At 46.1% G+C, this 14,908-nt stretch overlaps 1 protein-coding gene across 12 annotated transcripts in view; it reads right to left on the bottom strand.

The window, feature by feature from the left end:
- The window catches only part of CADPS (calcium dependent secretion activator), a 203,218-nt gene that overhangs the window by 153,461 nt on the left and 34,849 nt on the right, over positions 1 to 14,908 (bottom strand). For all 12 annotated transcript variants that reach the window (XM_058031860.1, XM_058031862.1, XM_058031867.1 and 9 more), the window contains exons 2-3: positions 9,670 to 9,783; positions 5,277 to 5,609 (exon numbers count right to left, since the gene is read on the bottom strand). In XM_058031860.1, the coding sequence (XP_057887843.1) occupies positions 5,277 to 5,609; positions 9,670 to 9,783 (447 nt within the window). The remainder of the gene's footprint in view (positions 1 to 5,276; positions 5,610 to 9,669; positions 9,784 to 14,908) is intronic.

Genomic DNA, 14,908 nt, shown 5'->3' with positions numbered 1-14,908 from the left:
ACCCCTCCCAAAGGATGTACCTGGCAACTGAGGGCCCAGCAGAGCCAGACACCATCCTCACCCCTGACACTGCACTGTCCCTCCACATGCCAAAATCGTTCTTCAACACATTGCAGGCTGAGCTGATGGAGAAGGGCAGCTGCTCCTCCTCCCCACAGGACCACGTGAGTATCTACGTTGTGCTGTTAGGACAGGGAAGATTTCATTTACTTCCCAGAGCTTTTCCTTTTCCAATTTCCCACTGGGCACTAAACCACAGCAGGCCCTGGGAGCTGCTCGGGCCTGACAGGAAGCTGCAGCTGCTGCAGCAGTAATTACAACCCTGCAGAAGGCTCCAGGCTGCCATTTCCGTTTCCATGGAAATAAATACAGAATTCCTGAAAACAGACCGTGATGCTTTATGGGGTTTGAGGCTTTTTATCATCTCTAAACCACTTTAACCCATTTTTATTAGTCGTGGTTTTGTTTTAAGTGGAAGGGAGAAGGCGGGGTGGGGATGACGCTTACAGAGTGAAAATAGGTGGAGCTATCAAAAGGAGTTTTAAATAGTGAAAGAAGGGGAAAAGCCACAGGGTAAGGCTGATGCCCTGGGGATTTTCAAGGGGGAGAGCAGTGCTGGCCAAAGCTGCAGGTTGTCCATGGCACATGCATCCAGCCTTGGAGAGAGGAGCCCATGGAGGCTCACTGGTTCTCACCATCCCCAGGACAGGCTGTTTGTAGGGGGCTCTGGGGTCCAAGCCCTCCCACCCTTTCAAAGGGGTCATTACAGCCAGAGTTAGTGCTTACATGCTCAGAACTGCAGATACATATTTAACAGACATTGAGCTTCAAGATGATGCTAGAATAAAAAGGAATTGTTTTGTGTTTCTTAAACAGGGAGCAGAAGGGAGGGATCTGATCCTAATCCCCTGAGGCCCTGAACTGAAGGGACAGGGATGTGCACAGACAGGTAACTCCACACTGTGCACAACAAACCTGGACTCATTGCTCATTGCAGGGCATGGCAGGGAATTCCTCATCACAACAAGCCAAATGAAATACTTGATCTGGAGAGGATACACACAATAAATCAACCATTTATTCTGAGGTGACCTTAGCCTTCATCTCACTGTCTGGGCTGTCACAGTGCCTCACATGAGTTTCTGCCCCTACTTGGGCTGCAGTTTCCAAGTACCACTACAGCTTCTCTGCAAACAGAATGGATTTAGGAAGTATTTTTAAGGAGATGTCTCCAACTTTGAGCTAAGTCAGCAAAGTCAGCTCATGCCACGTGTTTGGCACACACTGGGTACAGGATGGCCCTGTGACTGTGTGCCAGGCACATGATTGACACATGCTGGGCATGGGATGGGCACGTGAGGGGCTCAACACACCAGAGCAAGTGAAGAAACCATGTTGGGTAGAACCACACGAACTGCAGAGATGAGAGAGGGGCAGAAGGCAGGACACCACCTCAGCAAATCATTTCTAATACTGACTTGAGCTAAAATCAAACACTTGAGTTAGTTTATTTTGGCAGGGGAACTTTCTGCTATGTGAGAAATGTCAGCCTTTGGACATAGTGTCCTAATTCAGCTGCGAAAATAAATGTCAAAACAGTGAATTCTAGTTTTAAGCCAGCTCCATTTGAGAAAATTTGGGTTGAAATGTTTCCTAGTTAAAATCACAGGGCCCCAAAACTTATGAAACAACTCCAATTGCACTGGTGAGATGTCTTTATGCCTTTACATGAAATAGCCAGACAGCAATGACACCTGGTGTGTGCTGCAGCCCACCCACACATGCACACTTCTCTGATGTTTTGCCTTCTACATGGATGGACAGAAATAGATGCTGAAAAACCACGACCATGTATTAGTATCACTCAGCAGGTCAGATATGCCTATATTTAGTTATTTGCTTTCAAACCTTACATCTAAGGGAATTATGCTTGGACAGGTTATTCCGTCACAGTATATGGGACACTTCAGGCCTGGGAATGCAGAGAAAGTCTGACTGTGAATCCTGAGAGTTCAGGCAGTTCTGCAGGGAGAGCCCACTCTTCCTCTGAAGCAGGAGGATGGACTTGCACAGCTCATCACAGACAGATCTGAACATCTGCTCCTGCTGCAGGATTAACTGAACAGCACTGTACCAGCTCTGGCTCTCCTCACTGTAGCTAAAAATGACTTCCAAACACAGCTTGAGACAGAAAAGTAAATCACTGCCCTACGGCTGGGAAAGAACAAGACAGGGAGAACACCACAGCCTGATTTCAGAGATGCTCATGAAGGTCAGCAGGAAATAGAGTACCCTAGGAAATGTCAACTGCAGCAAGAACCCAAGTTTGGAATTGCCCAACACATACAGAAAACAGCTCCTCTTGTACTCTTCCACAGCCACAGGTTAATTACAAAGCAGAAGAGCTAAATTTAAGTCTTGCCAACAGGTTCTGGACCAGAAAAACCAGACTGAAACACATTTCTCCCTCTACCACCTCTCACAGAGCAGAGGAGCTTGCTGCTGGGGCCAGAGATGCTCAATTCCCATGCTGACTCCAGCGGAGCAGAAACACCAAGCCACGTGGCATGTGTTATGCAAAGAGTGAAAGACTCGTGTATTATTTAAAATGTTCTAGTCAGAGTTTGTGCTTAACAACACTGGAATCTTCACAACTATGCTGCTACAACACTTCTTCCCATCTTTGTTTCCTAAAAGCCTTTCCAACTGCATTAATATCTTGCTATCAATAACTGCTATTTCAGATCCTGCTAAATCACTGCTATCACATTAAGAATACACTTATCTCATGCTCCCTGGGGCTACTGTATTTAAAAAATCTCTTTAGAAATCATCCTCCTTCTGCACAAACAAAATATTATCTCAGAAGTGAATGGAAATGCAGTCCCAGTGATGCAATCATTATGCAATGAGTGTGATGTAACAGGAGGCTGTAGAGAAAAGCATCTACTTTCAGACCACAGAACTACCAGCAGTGTTTGGGGCTCTCAGTGCCAAACAGAAGACAACTAGGAGGACAACTAGGCACAGCCTTGCCACCCCTTGTCTCCTTGCACAGCCTCTGGGCAATTTCAGCCTGCACACCAAGGCAAGGGAGAGCACAGGCCAGCCAGCCCCTCCACAGAAGACAATGGGCTTTGCTTTTCGAATCACAGGTGACTGATAAACTGCATGAACAGCACAGTGCTGCCACTCTGGAGAGAGTGATGGCATTCACACAGCCTGCCAAGGAAAAGGCTGCTTTTTCCAATTCCTCCCAAGCATGGCAGACAAGAACAGGTCAAAAAAAGTGTCGCTTATACCATACCAAATTACCACTGAGAAGCTCATAACTACCCCCAACAGATTGGCTGCAAGCAATGGATGAGTCCCTGCAGAAAGAGTAATGGTGAACAGCAATTTCTGTGCTTCATGGCCAGAGAGAAATACAAAGCATCTGCTGCTGGCCACAGAGCTCCAAAGACCCTGCTGGTACAGCCTGGATGACATGACCAGAGTGGCATCCAAAGAAGGGTTCTCAGAGCAAAACCTGTGGTTTCCCTGGCTGCTCTGCAGAGGGAGAGGGAGCAGCAGTGACCTGTTCCCCAAGGGGCAGGGTCTCTCCCCACAGCACTTTAACCACTGCCACTGCATCCCAGGAAAACACCCAGCTGCTCCATGACTGCTGACCCTGCAGCTTTCTGATGAATGCATTGCACAAAGGGCTTTCCCTTCTGCATAGCTAATCCTCACTATCCAGGTATTAAAAACAGAGTAACTTCCATGCTAATTCCAGCTGTCACCAGAAATTATGTCTTCCTGTAAAAGCTTAAATTACAGGTTTACTCCCTTCAAGTATTACAAAAGACCCAGAATTAAATCCTCCAGGACTAAAACCAGGAACTCATGCAGGAAAAAGACTGCTTGATGCAACAGGGCGATTTGCAGGGAGCAGCCTCTGGGTTCACAGTGTCAGCCAGAAAGATTCTAACGAGCAGAGACCACAGAGCAGGGCAGCTGTGATCAAACACTGTTTTCTGCCTCAGTGGGAAGCACAAACCAGGAGGGAAGGATCACACACACGCTCACCCTGGTCCTTAGCAAAGCACAGGTCAGACAGACACAGGGCTGGAGTTGGTTTGAGTCAAAAAATAAACCAAAACACAGCAGAACTGACTCAGTTCTTGACACATCACTGAAAACATTATGGTTTTGATTTTAAAGAATTCTTCCAACAGAGGATGGAGGCACAAAATCTGTGTAAACAAAATTCATGACAGCCACTGCAGTTTTTGCTATGAAGATATATTACTCAGGGACATTTATTATCCTCTCCCCACTCTGTCATTAAGGTTTGAGATGAAGAACAACAAATGCAAGATAACTAAGGCTCTTTACAGGAGTAAAAACAGATCAAACATAATTCTCTGTGTCTTAAAAAAAATTGGAAATGTCTAGACAGAAGACAGACAGAATTGGTCTCAAATGCATTCATTTCAATAAGAAGCTGAAGCCTTGTATTACAGGGAAAAGACTGTGGTCTGCTCCTCCTCCAAAAACTTTCCACACCTTACTCTCTGTGACTCTGGCATCCTTTATCCCACTGTGATATTTATATCCAATAGCAGGGGACTGTAATCTGGGTCACCAGCAGTCTGGATAGCCACTGACAGCCCTCAGCAAGAGCTCTGGAAACACAAGCAGCACTGCAGAGTCCTGGCTGTGCAACTCTGGAGAGCTGGCCCTTCTGGGGTAGAAAGAGAGGAATGGGAAAGGTTTCCAAGTGCAAGCAGAGCTATCCTGAGGCCATGGGACTTTGGGATGTTCCTTCCTTCCACCACAGGCATGCAGGGATCACAGAGCTCCCTTTACTTAGGGAGAACCTGTATAACCTCACTGGGCAAGTCTGCATAAGCCACCCACCCCAGGGACTCTGAGACTGATATCTCAGGTTGTAAGAACCTCTGTCATTCAGACTGGTGATGTGACACAGGAAGACAAACAAGCCACAGGCAAACAGCCCACTTAACACCTCAGAGACCTGCTCACCAGATACAGAGCTGAGGAATAAAATTTTCCCATCTCAGCAATCCTATGGAACTGAGCAAGAAAATGAGCAAGAGAAGGAGGCCAACTTGGATAGCCAGAACAACACTGGCAGTGCAGAAGTCCCACCATAAACCAACCCCCTCTTTCTTGGTAGAAGTTCTCTCCAAAAGAATCTGCTCAGACAAAGCTTCCAGTTCATAATAGCATGGCAAGCCTTCCCCAAAAACCCTCTTCCATTCCCACCTTACCTGACACGCATTGTACAGAAGCTGGTGCTCAAACTTCTTGATCCCCAAAATGTTCTGGAACATCTCATAGAGCTGCTCCTTGCTGAGGATGAGCTCCGAGGCAGCACTCGCTGTCATCCTGGCCTGCTGCTTGCGGGGATCCTCCTCCCCACGGTAAATGGCATCAAACTTTGCCATCCAGGAGCTCAGCACTGTCTCCTTGCTGAGGCCATCGATCTCGGGCAGGCTGCGCACTCTCTTCTCGATGTGCTTCTTGAAGACCTCCCGGGAATCATTCGCCGAGCAGCCCCCGCTCTGCACCATCCTGGCAACGCGGTCGCTCTTCAGGAACACCTGCAAAGAAAAGGGGGGTTTCAAATGGTTGAAGTTGGAAAAAAATCCACCTTAAGTACCACCAAAGGTGGTTTTGCTGCTGGGGAGCTGCTTATTGACTGCCAGGACATTCTCCAGCTCCTCACTCTACTGCCACATGTTGTCAGAGGTTTCAGCTGAACTTTGGGAAGTGTAATGAAATCAGGTGAAGCTTCTGCTTTACCTCCATTACAATGAAATATTTTGATGCAATTAGGACTTGATGTGATGTTATGGTCACACCTCACCAGATACATAAGTCCACTTTGGGAAAACAGGATTTTATTTTGTTCCATCTGATGTTTTAATAAGGAAGTTTTTGCACAACTACATTCACCTAACCAAGTTCTGCCCTCTTAGAGGGAGCAGTGTCATCTTACTGAACCCAACATTACTGCACTGGATTTATTCTGGTAGCCAGACCCCTAAAAAACCTCTTCAAGGACCAGGTTTGCACCCTAACTCTACTACACCAGAGAAGATCCTTGCTGTCTGCCCTGCTGACACAGGAATGGGAAGTGCAAGATGGTTCAGCATGGCTTGAACCTTTGCAGAGATGCAGGGCACAGACAGCAGGAGAAAGGGAGGGAGAGGACATTTCATAAAGATGTTCTTCCCACTGCAAGAGCAGCAAAAGGGTCAAAACATGACAGACTCCCACAGACCACAGATGTCCTGAGAGCAACACAGAGCTGAAGGGTTAGAGAGTCAAACGGATTTTGTGTTGGCTCTCCTCTCCCAAGCCCTGAACACAGAAGAGCAAACAATAACCAGTAAGAAAACTGCTGTTTTATTAATAATGCTGAGAACTGATGCATACAGCAGCTTGGGAAGAAGGAAGCTGTGCCCTCACAGGAGTGTATCTGTCAGCTCTCAATAATTAAAGAGCTTGAGGATGACCTAAGGATGTGACAGATTTATTTTTTATATACCATTCAGCAATATTGTACTCCATGTTCCCAGATGCTTGATGGCACAGGCATCTCTTGGCAGTAGCAGTGGGTTTTGTCCAAGGACCAGACCAAAAATGATGCTGAGGAAGAGCTGAGCCATTTCCTTCCAGTATCACCATGGGAGCTCTCACTCCCTGCAGACAAGACAGGCAGAATGCCACCAGCAACCTCTTCAGTCCGTGCTGAAACAACAGCAGCATGGGCTTCATTTCCTTGTGGAGATTAAATATGAGTGATAATGCCCCAGGTGTGTGCAGGTGCTTTCAAGTAATGGGTGAGAGCCAAGCTCCTGATGCAACCAAGTCAATTTTTATTAGCACACTGACTGCAGGAAATGATGGGAGGTCACAGTGACCTGCCCCTCCTGGGCTCCCATGTCCCCTCATCCATACCAGGTGCCCAGGCCTGAACCTGTGTGACAGTGCTAATCACTTCCCATACCTACCAGGGCTGTTGTTATCCATGGTCCTCACCTCCAGCATCCTGAGCAGTGGGATCTGGCTCCCCATATTCCCTCAGCCCTGATTCTTCCTCCCTGGGTGTGGAGCAGCAGCCAGCAGAGGAAAAAAAGGCTGCACCGGCAGGGAGGCAGGCACAGGGGAGCACCAGTCAGACACAAAGCAGCAGAAATCATGAAATAGGAAGATTTAAAAAAAGGAAAAAAAAAAGTGTTCTGTCCTGTTTGCTGTAGAAAACACCAGGTGAATTGCCTGGCTGTAGGACAGCTTAGTAGGGTTGCCAGGAGCCAAGTTTTGCCTAGAACAAAATCCTAGCAGGGGTGCACACAGCAAATCTTGCAGAATGGACCTGACCTCCAGGAGGTGGGTCAGGCACCTCCTGCCACACCCACAGATGAGCCCACCATGCCACCGTGTCTCTGTCTGCCCACAGCAGAGTGGAAATGGGGCTAATGAAGCACTTCTATCACATGCACTGAAGTGACTGCTGCAAAATGTGCTGGTGACAGACAAAGCTTTACTCATTAGAAGTCAAAGGAGCTGAGAAAAGCTCCCCTGCAGTGTGTTGGAGTATGCTGGGCCTGTCTGTGCACACGGGTCTGCAGCATTCCTGCAGGCACAGCGCTGCTTTGCAGAGCAGTAGCAGATCACTCAATTCTTTAATTTGATAGCAGCCTGTGAACTAGCCTGAGACTGACAACCACATGCTTACCCTGACAGCCAGAATTAACAGCAAAACGTGGCCATGCAAACACATTCAGGGCAACAGCAAACGCATTTCTGACCTACAATGTCACCCTTATCTTTTTTTTCTCTGCAAAAAGCCAATCATTTCCAAGTAATGAACTTATCCTGCACCATTAATACGTGGACCTTCTAGAAACATCAGCCATGTCCTGCACAGAGATTATCAGTTTCAGCCGTGTGTTTTCCAAGCCATCTTGCAGATTTATAAATCAGTCAATGCTGATTTCTAGATAGAACCCAGCAGAAGGACAGTTAATTGAATAAAACTGAGATTTGCAGGAGCTGAGATAAGCAGAGTGATTTGCACAATGGATCAACCAAGGGGGCACATCTCTGCAGAGAAGAAGGGGGAACACTCTCAGCAGGGAACACTGCTCAGGCTCTGAGGGACAGAGGCTTTCTGTGGCAAGGCTTTGCCTTGTGCCTCTGCAGCTGGTGCCCAGGAGGAGCCACAGAGGCAAGGTTCAGCTGCACAGAAGCTGACAGCACACAGCCATCAATTAAAGGAGAACAACAGATAAAAAGAAGAAAAAGAAAGTTGAGCTAAAGGACACAGAGTGATGCATTACACTTCATGTGGCCTGTTTTAAGCAGGACAGAGCCAGCGGAGGGTCCACTTGAGCACATGGGCTTGTGTACATCTAGTGCTAATCTACTGCTCTTTTTCAGTTTGGTAACTTGGAGCATTTACACAGAACTGGACTTCTGAAGCTGACAACACTCAGCCAGACCAGCAGTGAAACAGGGGTGTATATTTTGCCTGGTTTCAACCAGTTTCCTTTTCCCTGCCCAATAATCTTATCTGAACAGATTATGCTGCTCTTGCATCCTAAAACACGGCTCACTCCATCTTGAAAACTTTCTTTGAGAGCACATGTTCAGTGAAGATGTGATGATCCCTTGGCAATTTCTTTTCTGATAAAAGATGTAAATGACTCTTGGCTTCCTTCCTGTATAGAGAATGATGTAGCAGGAACTACTAGACTGGTTCAACAGAGTTAATCCAGAGATAATTTGTGCTTTCCTTACACAGAAGCAGCTGCTGTCCTATCCTATACAGTTACAATTCTCTTCAGTTTTAGTATCTGATTTTTGTCCCCTCTTAGATTGCACTTCTAGAGAAATATTTTACGTAGGCAATTAAAAATCTTCACCTTCAATGACAGAATAGCTCTAGGGAGAAAGAGAAGTGGTTTGCAGAAAGGGTAGCAAAAAAATAAACAACACTCCTCATAGAAATGACAAGCACTGATTTCCTTCAAAACCAGAAACTCTTTCCTTCTAAGCAGAGATAGAAAAGGCAGCATTATGGGCTGCATACAAAGGCAGATATGCATAATTATTCTTTTGCACAATTATGAACAATATTTCACATTCTCTGGTATCATCTAGTTTTGTAGATGCACATCCTCCTCACTCCCCCTTTGCTTTGTAGCACTTGTCAGGCCAAAGAGAAAAGACAAGACTCATGCTGAAAATCCCAAAGTCAGTTGGACACAATGCAAAAGCTTCTGCAAGAACTGAATGTGCTGCCCAGATTTCTCTTGGTATTTTTCACATGGAGCACATGACATTGATTTTACTGGTTTTGCCATCTTCCCTGTTTTAAAATACACAGTTCAAAAGTATCAGGAAATTATTTTCCAGCTCAAAGGAAGGGCAGTCTCCCTATAAGGAAACACCATGGCATGGGGGTTGCTATGGTTGTTCCATAGTTTACATTCAAACCCTGAACCTCCCAAACATTTTGATCTACCAGAAGCCAATTTGCATTTGCCTTTGCTCCATACTGTGTGATAATGGACAAACCATTAATTCAGAATTCAACCCCACCTGTGAATAGGAACAAGGACAGGGATTCATAAGAGCATTGCCTCTCCTTACCTCATAGTAGCTCTGGACAGCATTTATAAATGCTTCATCTGCCACAATCTGGGTTTCTCCATTGAGAAAGGCCTGGAAACGATCTTTGATTGTCTGGAGCTGCTGCTTACTTATCTGTAAAACATGCCAAAAGAAGAAAATTGGTCAAAAAAGGTTTATGTACGAGGGACAAAACCCAGTAAGTGATCTGCAGTACCTTATTGGGGTGTTTATAACATGCATTTAGGCATCACAAGCACCTGAATTCACCCCAAGCATCATTTCTAAACAACTCTGCCATCAGAAAATGCACACAAGAATTTTACTACTTCAGGTATACTCAATTCAAAAGCAAGCTGCTGTGTGAGTGCTTGCAAGAATCTGTTTTGGTGCAACCCTTTCCCACTCAGCCTCTCCTCCCCTTTAGAAGCTGAGATTTCAAACCAAATGGAAAGCCTTGCAAGCTAGCTGTTGGGTTTTGTTTGGTTTTTGTTTTTCTCCTTGCTCATTTTGTTCATTTCTTTTGGCTTTTCACATACAAAACATCAGTCAAAACCGGTGGTGAAAGAATTTAATGTTGAGATCCTATGAGAGCAAACCTGTTCTCCTTTCCCTAGCAAGGACTTTCTCTGCTGTCTCTTTGCTGCTCAAAACACTTCCTGTCCAGGAATAACTTGTATAACCTGTATAACCTGTATAACTTGTATAGCCCTGTAAGATAACATGCCATTATTTTTGCAATTTATCTGTCAGTTTAAAACCAGACATAGCTAAAATCCCACCTCTTCAGTTTACAATGCAGACAAAGTCACAGCAGGCACATAAGTAATGCATCAGCAATGCCAGTCTAACATCTTAAGATGTAGACAACACTCATGCTGAAAAACTGCAGGGGCTGAAATGTAGCTGGGGCTGGTTTACTGTGGGGTTACCTCACATTCAAGGATAAAAATTAATTTTGACAGAAGGAAGCAAACAATATGTGTATATTGCAACTTCAAACTTAAAGGGAAAGGAGAGCAGTAAGAATTAGGGTAGGTATTTATTTGTGACCAAAAAGTCTAGACAAGTGTCTTTTTTCCTCATTTGTATGCCAGTGGAAGAAACTATCCCATTAGAATGGAAGAGAATGATAAAATTAATGGTTCTAAGTGTCTAAATGGCTTTGAATAAAGTATAAAAAAACTGCATAGATTCTAACAACTAGAGCATAATGACACCTGGTAAACACCACTAGTGATAAAAAGCAGGAGAGGGACCACTTGGAAAATGCAGGGATAAATATCACTGCAGCTACAATCATGATGTGCTGTGTGAGGTGTTTGGGGACTGCAGTAGTGAACATCATGAACACTGGTATTTAATGCCTCAGCACCACGCTGAGGGGGGTTAGTGAGCAATAGCAATTTGATGTGATAATCTGGGATTATCCAGCTGCTAATGGAGAAGTGTTCATCAAAGTGACAAAGTGAGACTTGCTATGCTCTGCTTTAGAAAACATGGAACAGCCTTCACCACCTTGTGGGTGCTGCAAAGGTGGGTCAAACCCACCCCCAAAACATCAGCCCAGACTTCACAGGGTCTGACATGTGCAACAAAGCTCAGCATTACAGGGCTGCAGTAAAGGACCATCCCTTAGCCTGACCCACCTCAGCCTTGAGCCATGAGCCCAGAGAAAAAGCACTGCCAAAAACTTACGGCTTTTAGGATGGCAGATTCTTAGGATCAAAAATTAGATCCTATCTGCCATGTCAGGCAACCAAAACCCCTTTTGGGTGTTTGCCAACAGCACCCTAGACCCTTGGGCAGCACGCACAACAGGCTCCAAACCCATCTGAGCTGATGGAATTGAAAACTGGGTCAATGATAAGAGGAACCAGAGACAATGCAGTGAACAAGGACACCTGTGGGAAGGTGCTAGGTCTGTTTTTATTAATCATTTAATTATCTTGAAGAAGCAAAAGGCAAGATGTTAATTAAATGTATTGACAGTTTTGTATTAGCAAGCATTTTGAATGTCAGGAAGAAATTACAGGGCAACACATGCTTTAAAAAAACAAGAAAAGAAACAGGAAAAACTACAGGTAATCTTGAAATCTGCTGCTGAGGCACACAGAAAGACATACTAAGAGCACAGCTACTCTCAGCCAAGAGGATTTTCATTTGGGATTTTAACAACATGCATGGCATATTTATTACATTTTTGTGTTCAGGTTATTTCTTAGGACAACCTCCAAAAGTCCTTGTTTGTTCAATTCCTATAATGCCATCTAGCAGCAGTATTCTATCCTCCTTCCTCACTACTGAATGGGCTACCTTCAGAAGGAATGATGCTCCTTGAAATTCCTAGAAATTCCCAATACGCAGCTCACACGCAAGCTCCTGGGGGCTGTGGAAATGAATCATCAGATCTGTCTCTAGGAGAGTGTCAGCTGCCTCCTCCTCAGCCAAGCTGTATGCCAGCTTGTTCCCCATCCAGGGAAAAGGAGATCCTGTCCGATCACACCTGGCTGCAACACAGTCCATTCCTCAGCTCACAGGACCCTCAGTCTGACACCCCCGCCAGACCAGGAGGCAGCAGTGGGCATTGATCCATGGCAGTGCCACTGTGAGGGATGGCATCAAGGAGGCAGCTCATCTGAGACACAATTGAACTGTTGGCATATTAAACTCAGCTTCTGCAGCACAGCAGCAAACACCTGGTGCAGAAAGCCATACCACAAGGGAGCAGAGGAGACCAGACCTGCAGGTCAACCAAATGTGCCCAACACGATTCACCTCCTATTTTATGCCTCTTGCCTTCCCCATGAGGCATTGCTGCCAAATCCCAGAAACACTTCTGGGGCAGCGGGGAGGCTGCACCTCCCAGCACAGGCTGGAACAAGGCAGGGGGGCAGTCAGCACCAGAATCACTCTCCAGAGCCTTGGCAGTGCCAAGTGATGCCACTAACGCAGCCACAGGCTTAAAAGAGCACGTGCCCTGAACACTCAACTGGAAGCTTAAGTGCTTTAAAGGCAGGGGTGTTATTTTATCTCCTGTAATTAGAAGCACCAGTGATAAGCTAGAAATCCACATAAAGCAAGCCAACAGCTTCTGCAGATCCAGTAAGGCCACTCAGTTACCTTCCACAGGGTGCTCACAAATAGCAGAGAACAGCAGAATTATTTCCACTTAGAGGGACATCAGTGCAACACCACACCCTTCACACCAGCTGTGGCAGGAGGTGAAACCCTGTTAGGCTGCAAGCCCAGCAGGGGTGTGGATGTTGGGGGCACAGCCTCACTGCCTCCCATGCAAACCAGTCCAAGTGCCATCACACAGGAGAGCTGGGAGTAAACAAGAGAACTGGTGGATTCAAGAGGTTAATTCTCTTTACCTTCCCTCACTTCTCCAAATCTCTCTGATGTCCCCTTACAACTGCTTCTCATGTGTGAGCCATTAAAAAACAAATAGTCGTTTCTGCATTCCAGAGGGATCACAGAACACAGCACTCTGGACCTAAGAGAACTCTCCCAAGTTAATACTGTGATGTGCTTATGCAGCAAAGTGTTTTCTAGACCTTTACCTGTCTGGGAGAATTTAAGTTGCCAGATATATTAAGTTGCAGGCATATTAAAAACGGTAATCAACTGATGAGTGAACTCCTGGCACAGGGACCAGGCATAGCACCCATGGAGCTTTTGGCTTGGCATCCCTTGTGGATTGCATGGCTTTTGATAAGAAGCTTGGCAGATGTCTTTTCCATAACAGATGACATTATGGGAAGAGCTCACCAGTGACTAGACATGGGACCTACATGATTCCTACCTTCTTGGTCTAATTTGTTAAGAAAAACCACATGCCCAGCAGAATTTAGAGACCTGACCAAAGACCCACCTGCCACAAGCAAATCACAATGAATTTACTTGATGCAGATCCCAGCAAACAGAACATCAGCATCTTCAGGACAAACATTCACCAGCAGCTTTCTTGCTCTGTGTTATTTTTGCACATACTCAGTCTGACTCAGAGCCAAGTGCAAACGTGAATGCAGGGAGCCATGGCACCTTCTCCAAAGTGTTCCAGCCAGTGAACAGCTGGCACCATCTCTGCACATCATCTCCAGCCTCCTTCACCTACACCAGGGAAGCACAAGCACTGCAAAGAGGAGCTGTTTGCCACAGAAAACTTCCCTGAACAAAGTTATACACAGCAATGTGCCTCACTGAGCCATCCTCTCTCCAGAATGCTTTGCTGAGTCTCAGCATATAGGAATAGGAATAAGTACAGCACCAAAACGGGCCCAGGGAGATTGTAGCATCTCCAGCCTTGCAAATTTCCACAGCCTGACTGCATGAAAATTATCTGGTTTGAGAGGGAGCCCTGCTTTGAACAGGGAAATTGGGCCAGGGACTTCTAGAACTTTCCTGCAACCTCCATTATGCTACAGCTACCATAACCAACAGATGATTTGGAAGGAAGGGCCATCCTAGACTGCAGATTCCTGAATCTGTCAGTATGTAGCAAGCTGCAGCATAGCACATTCACACCTGTACAGACACTCAAACTGCTAATAAAGCCCTGGCCATCAATGTGAGGCTGCTGAAATCAATCAGATTTGGGCTCTGTGGAAGGATGTTCCCAAGTGAAAGGCACCCTGTGGTTGAGAAGTGACCCCCTTCTCTGCCACACGTGAACACCTCTGATCAGGGACTGAATGTTTCAGTGCACTGACGCCTCACAGAGCCCTTGCACACTGCACATCCCACTGAGGGCTCTTTCCTGCAGGCAGGACATGAGGGTGCATCACAGCACTGCAACACATCCCTAATGGCTCAGCCCATCAGCATCATCCATGTCCCACAGGAATCATTTCAGCTGAGGACTGCAGGTAACTCCCAGGGCACAGACTGCAGGTAATTCCCAGGGCAAGCACCTCTGCCTTTTGTCCAGAAAGCCCAGCAGCAGACAGCCATGAGCAGCACTGAGCTCTTCCTGCTTAGGGCACCTGCTGCTCAGGGATCACTGCAGGGAAGGAAGGAGGAATATTTAACTGCTCACTGTGCTGTTGCTCTGGGTTTGGTTTTGTAACATGTAATAAATATTTCATTACTCCTCAGCACCAGGTGATTTAGGAAAAATCTAAACCAACCAAATGAGCATCTCTCATCATTGCTGCTTTTACAGCCAGGAAACCAGTTACAGCACCAGCAATGTGGGAGGGAAGGAGGAGGGAGGAGGCCAGAGCAGCCAAGCACTGGTCTCAGGAGAGAGGCCAGA

The sequence above is a fragment of the Melospiza georgiana genome, chromosome 11 (genome assembly GCF_028018845.1).
Source record: "Melospiza georgiana isolate bMelGeo1 chromosome 11, bMelGeo1.pri, whole genome shotgun sequence".
NCBI lineage: Eukaryota > Metazoa > Chordata > Aves > Passeriformes > Passerellidae > Melospiza > Melospiza georgiana.
This window is presented reverse-complemented; position numbering and strand designations above follow the sequence as displayed.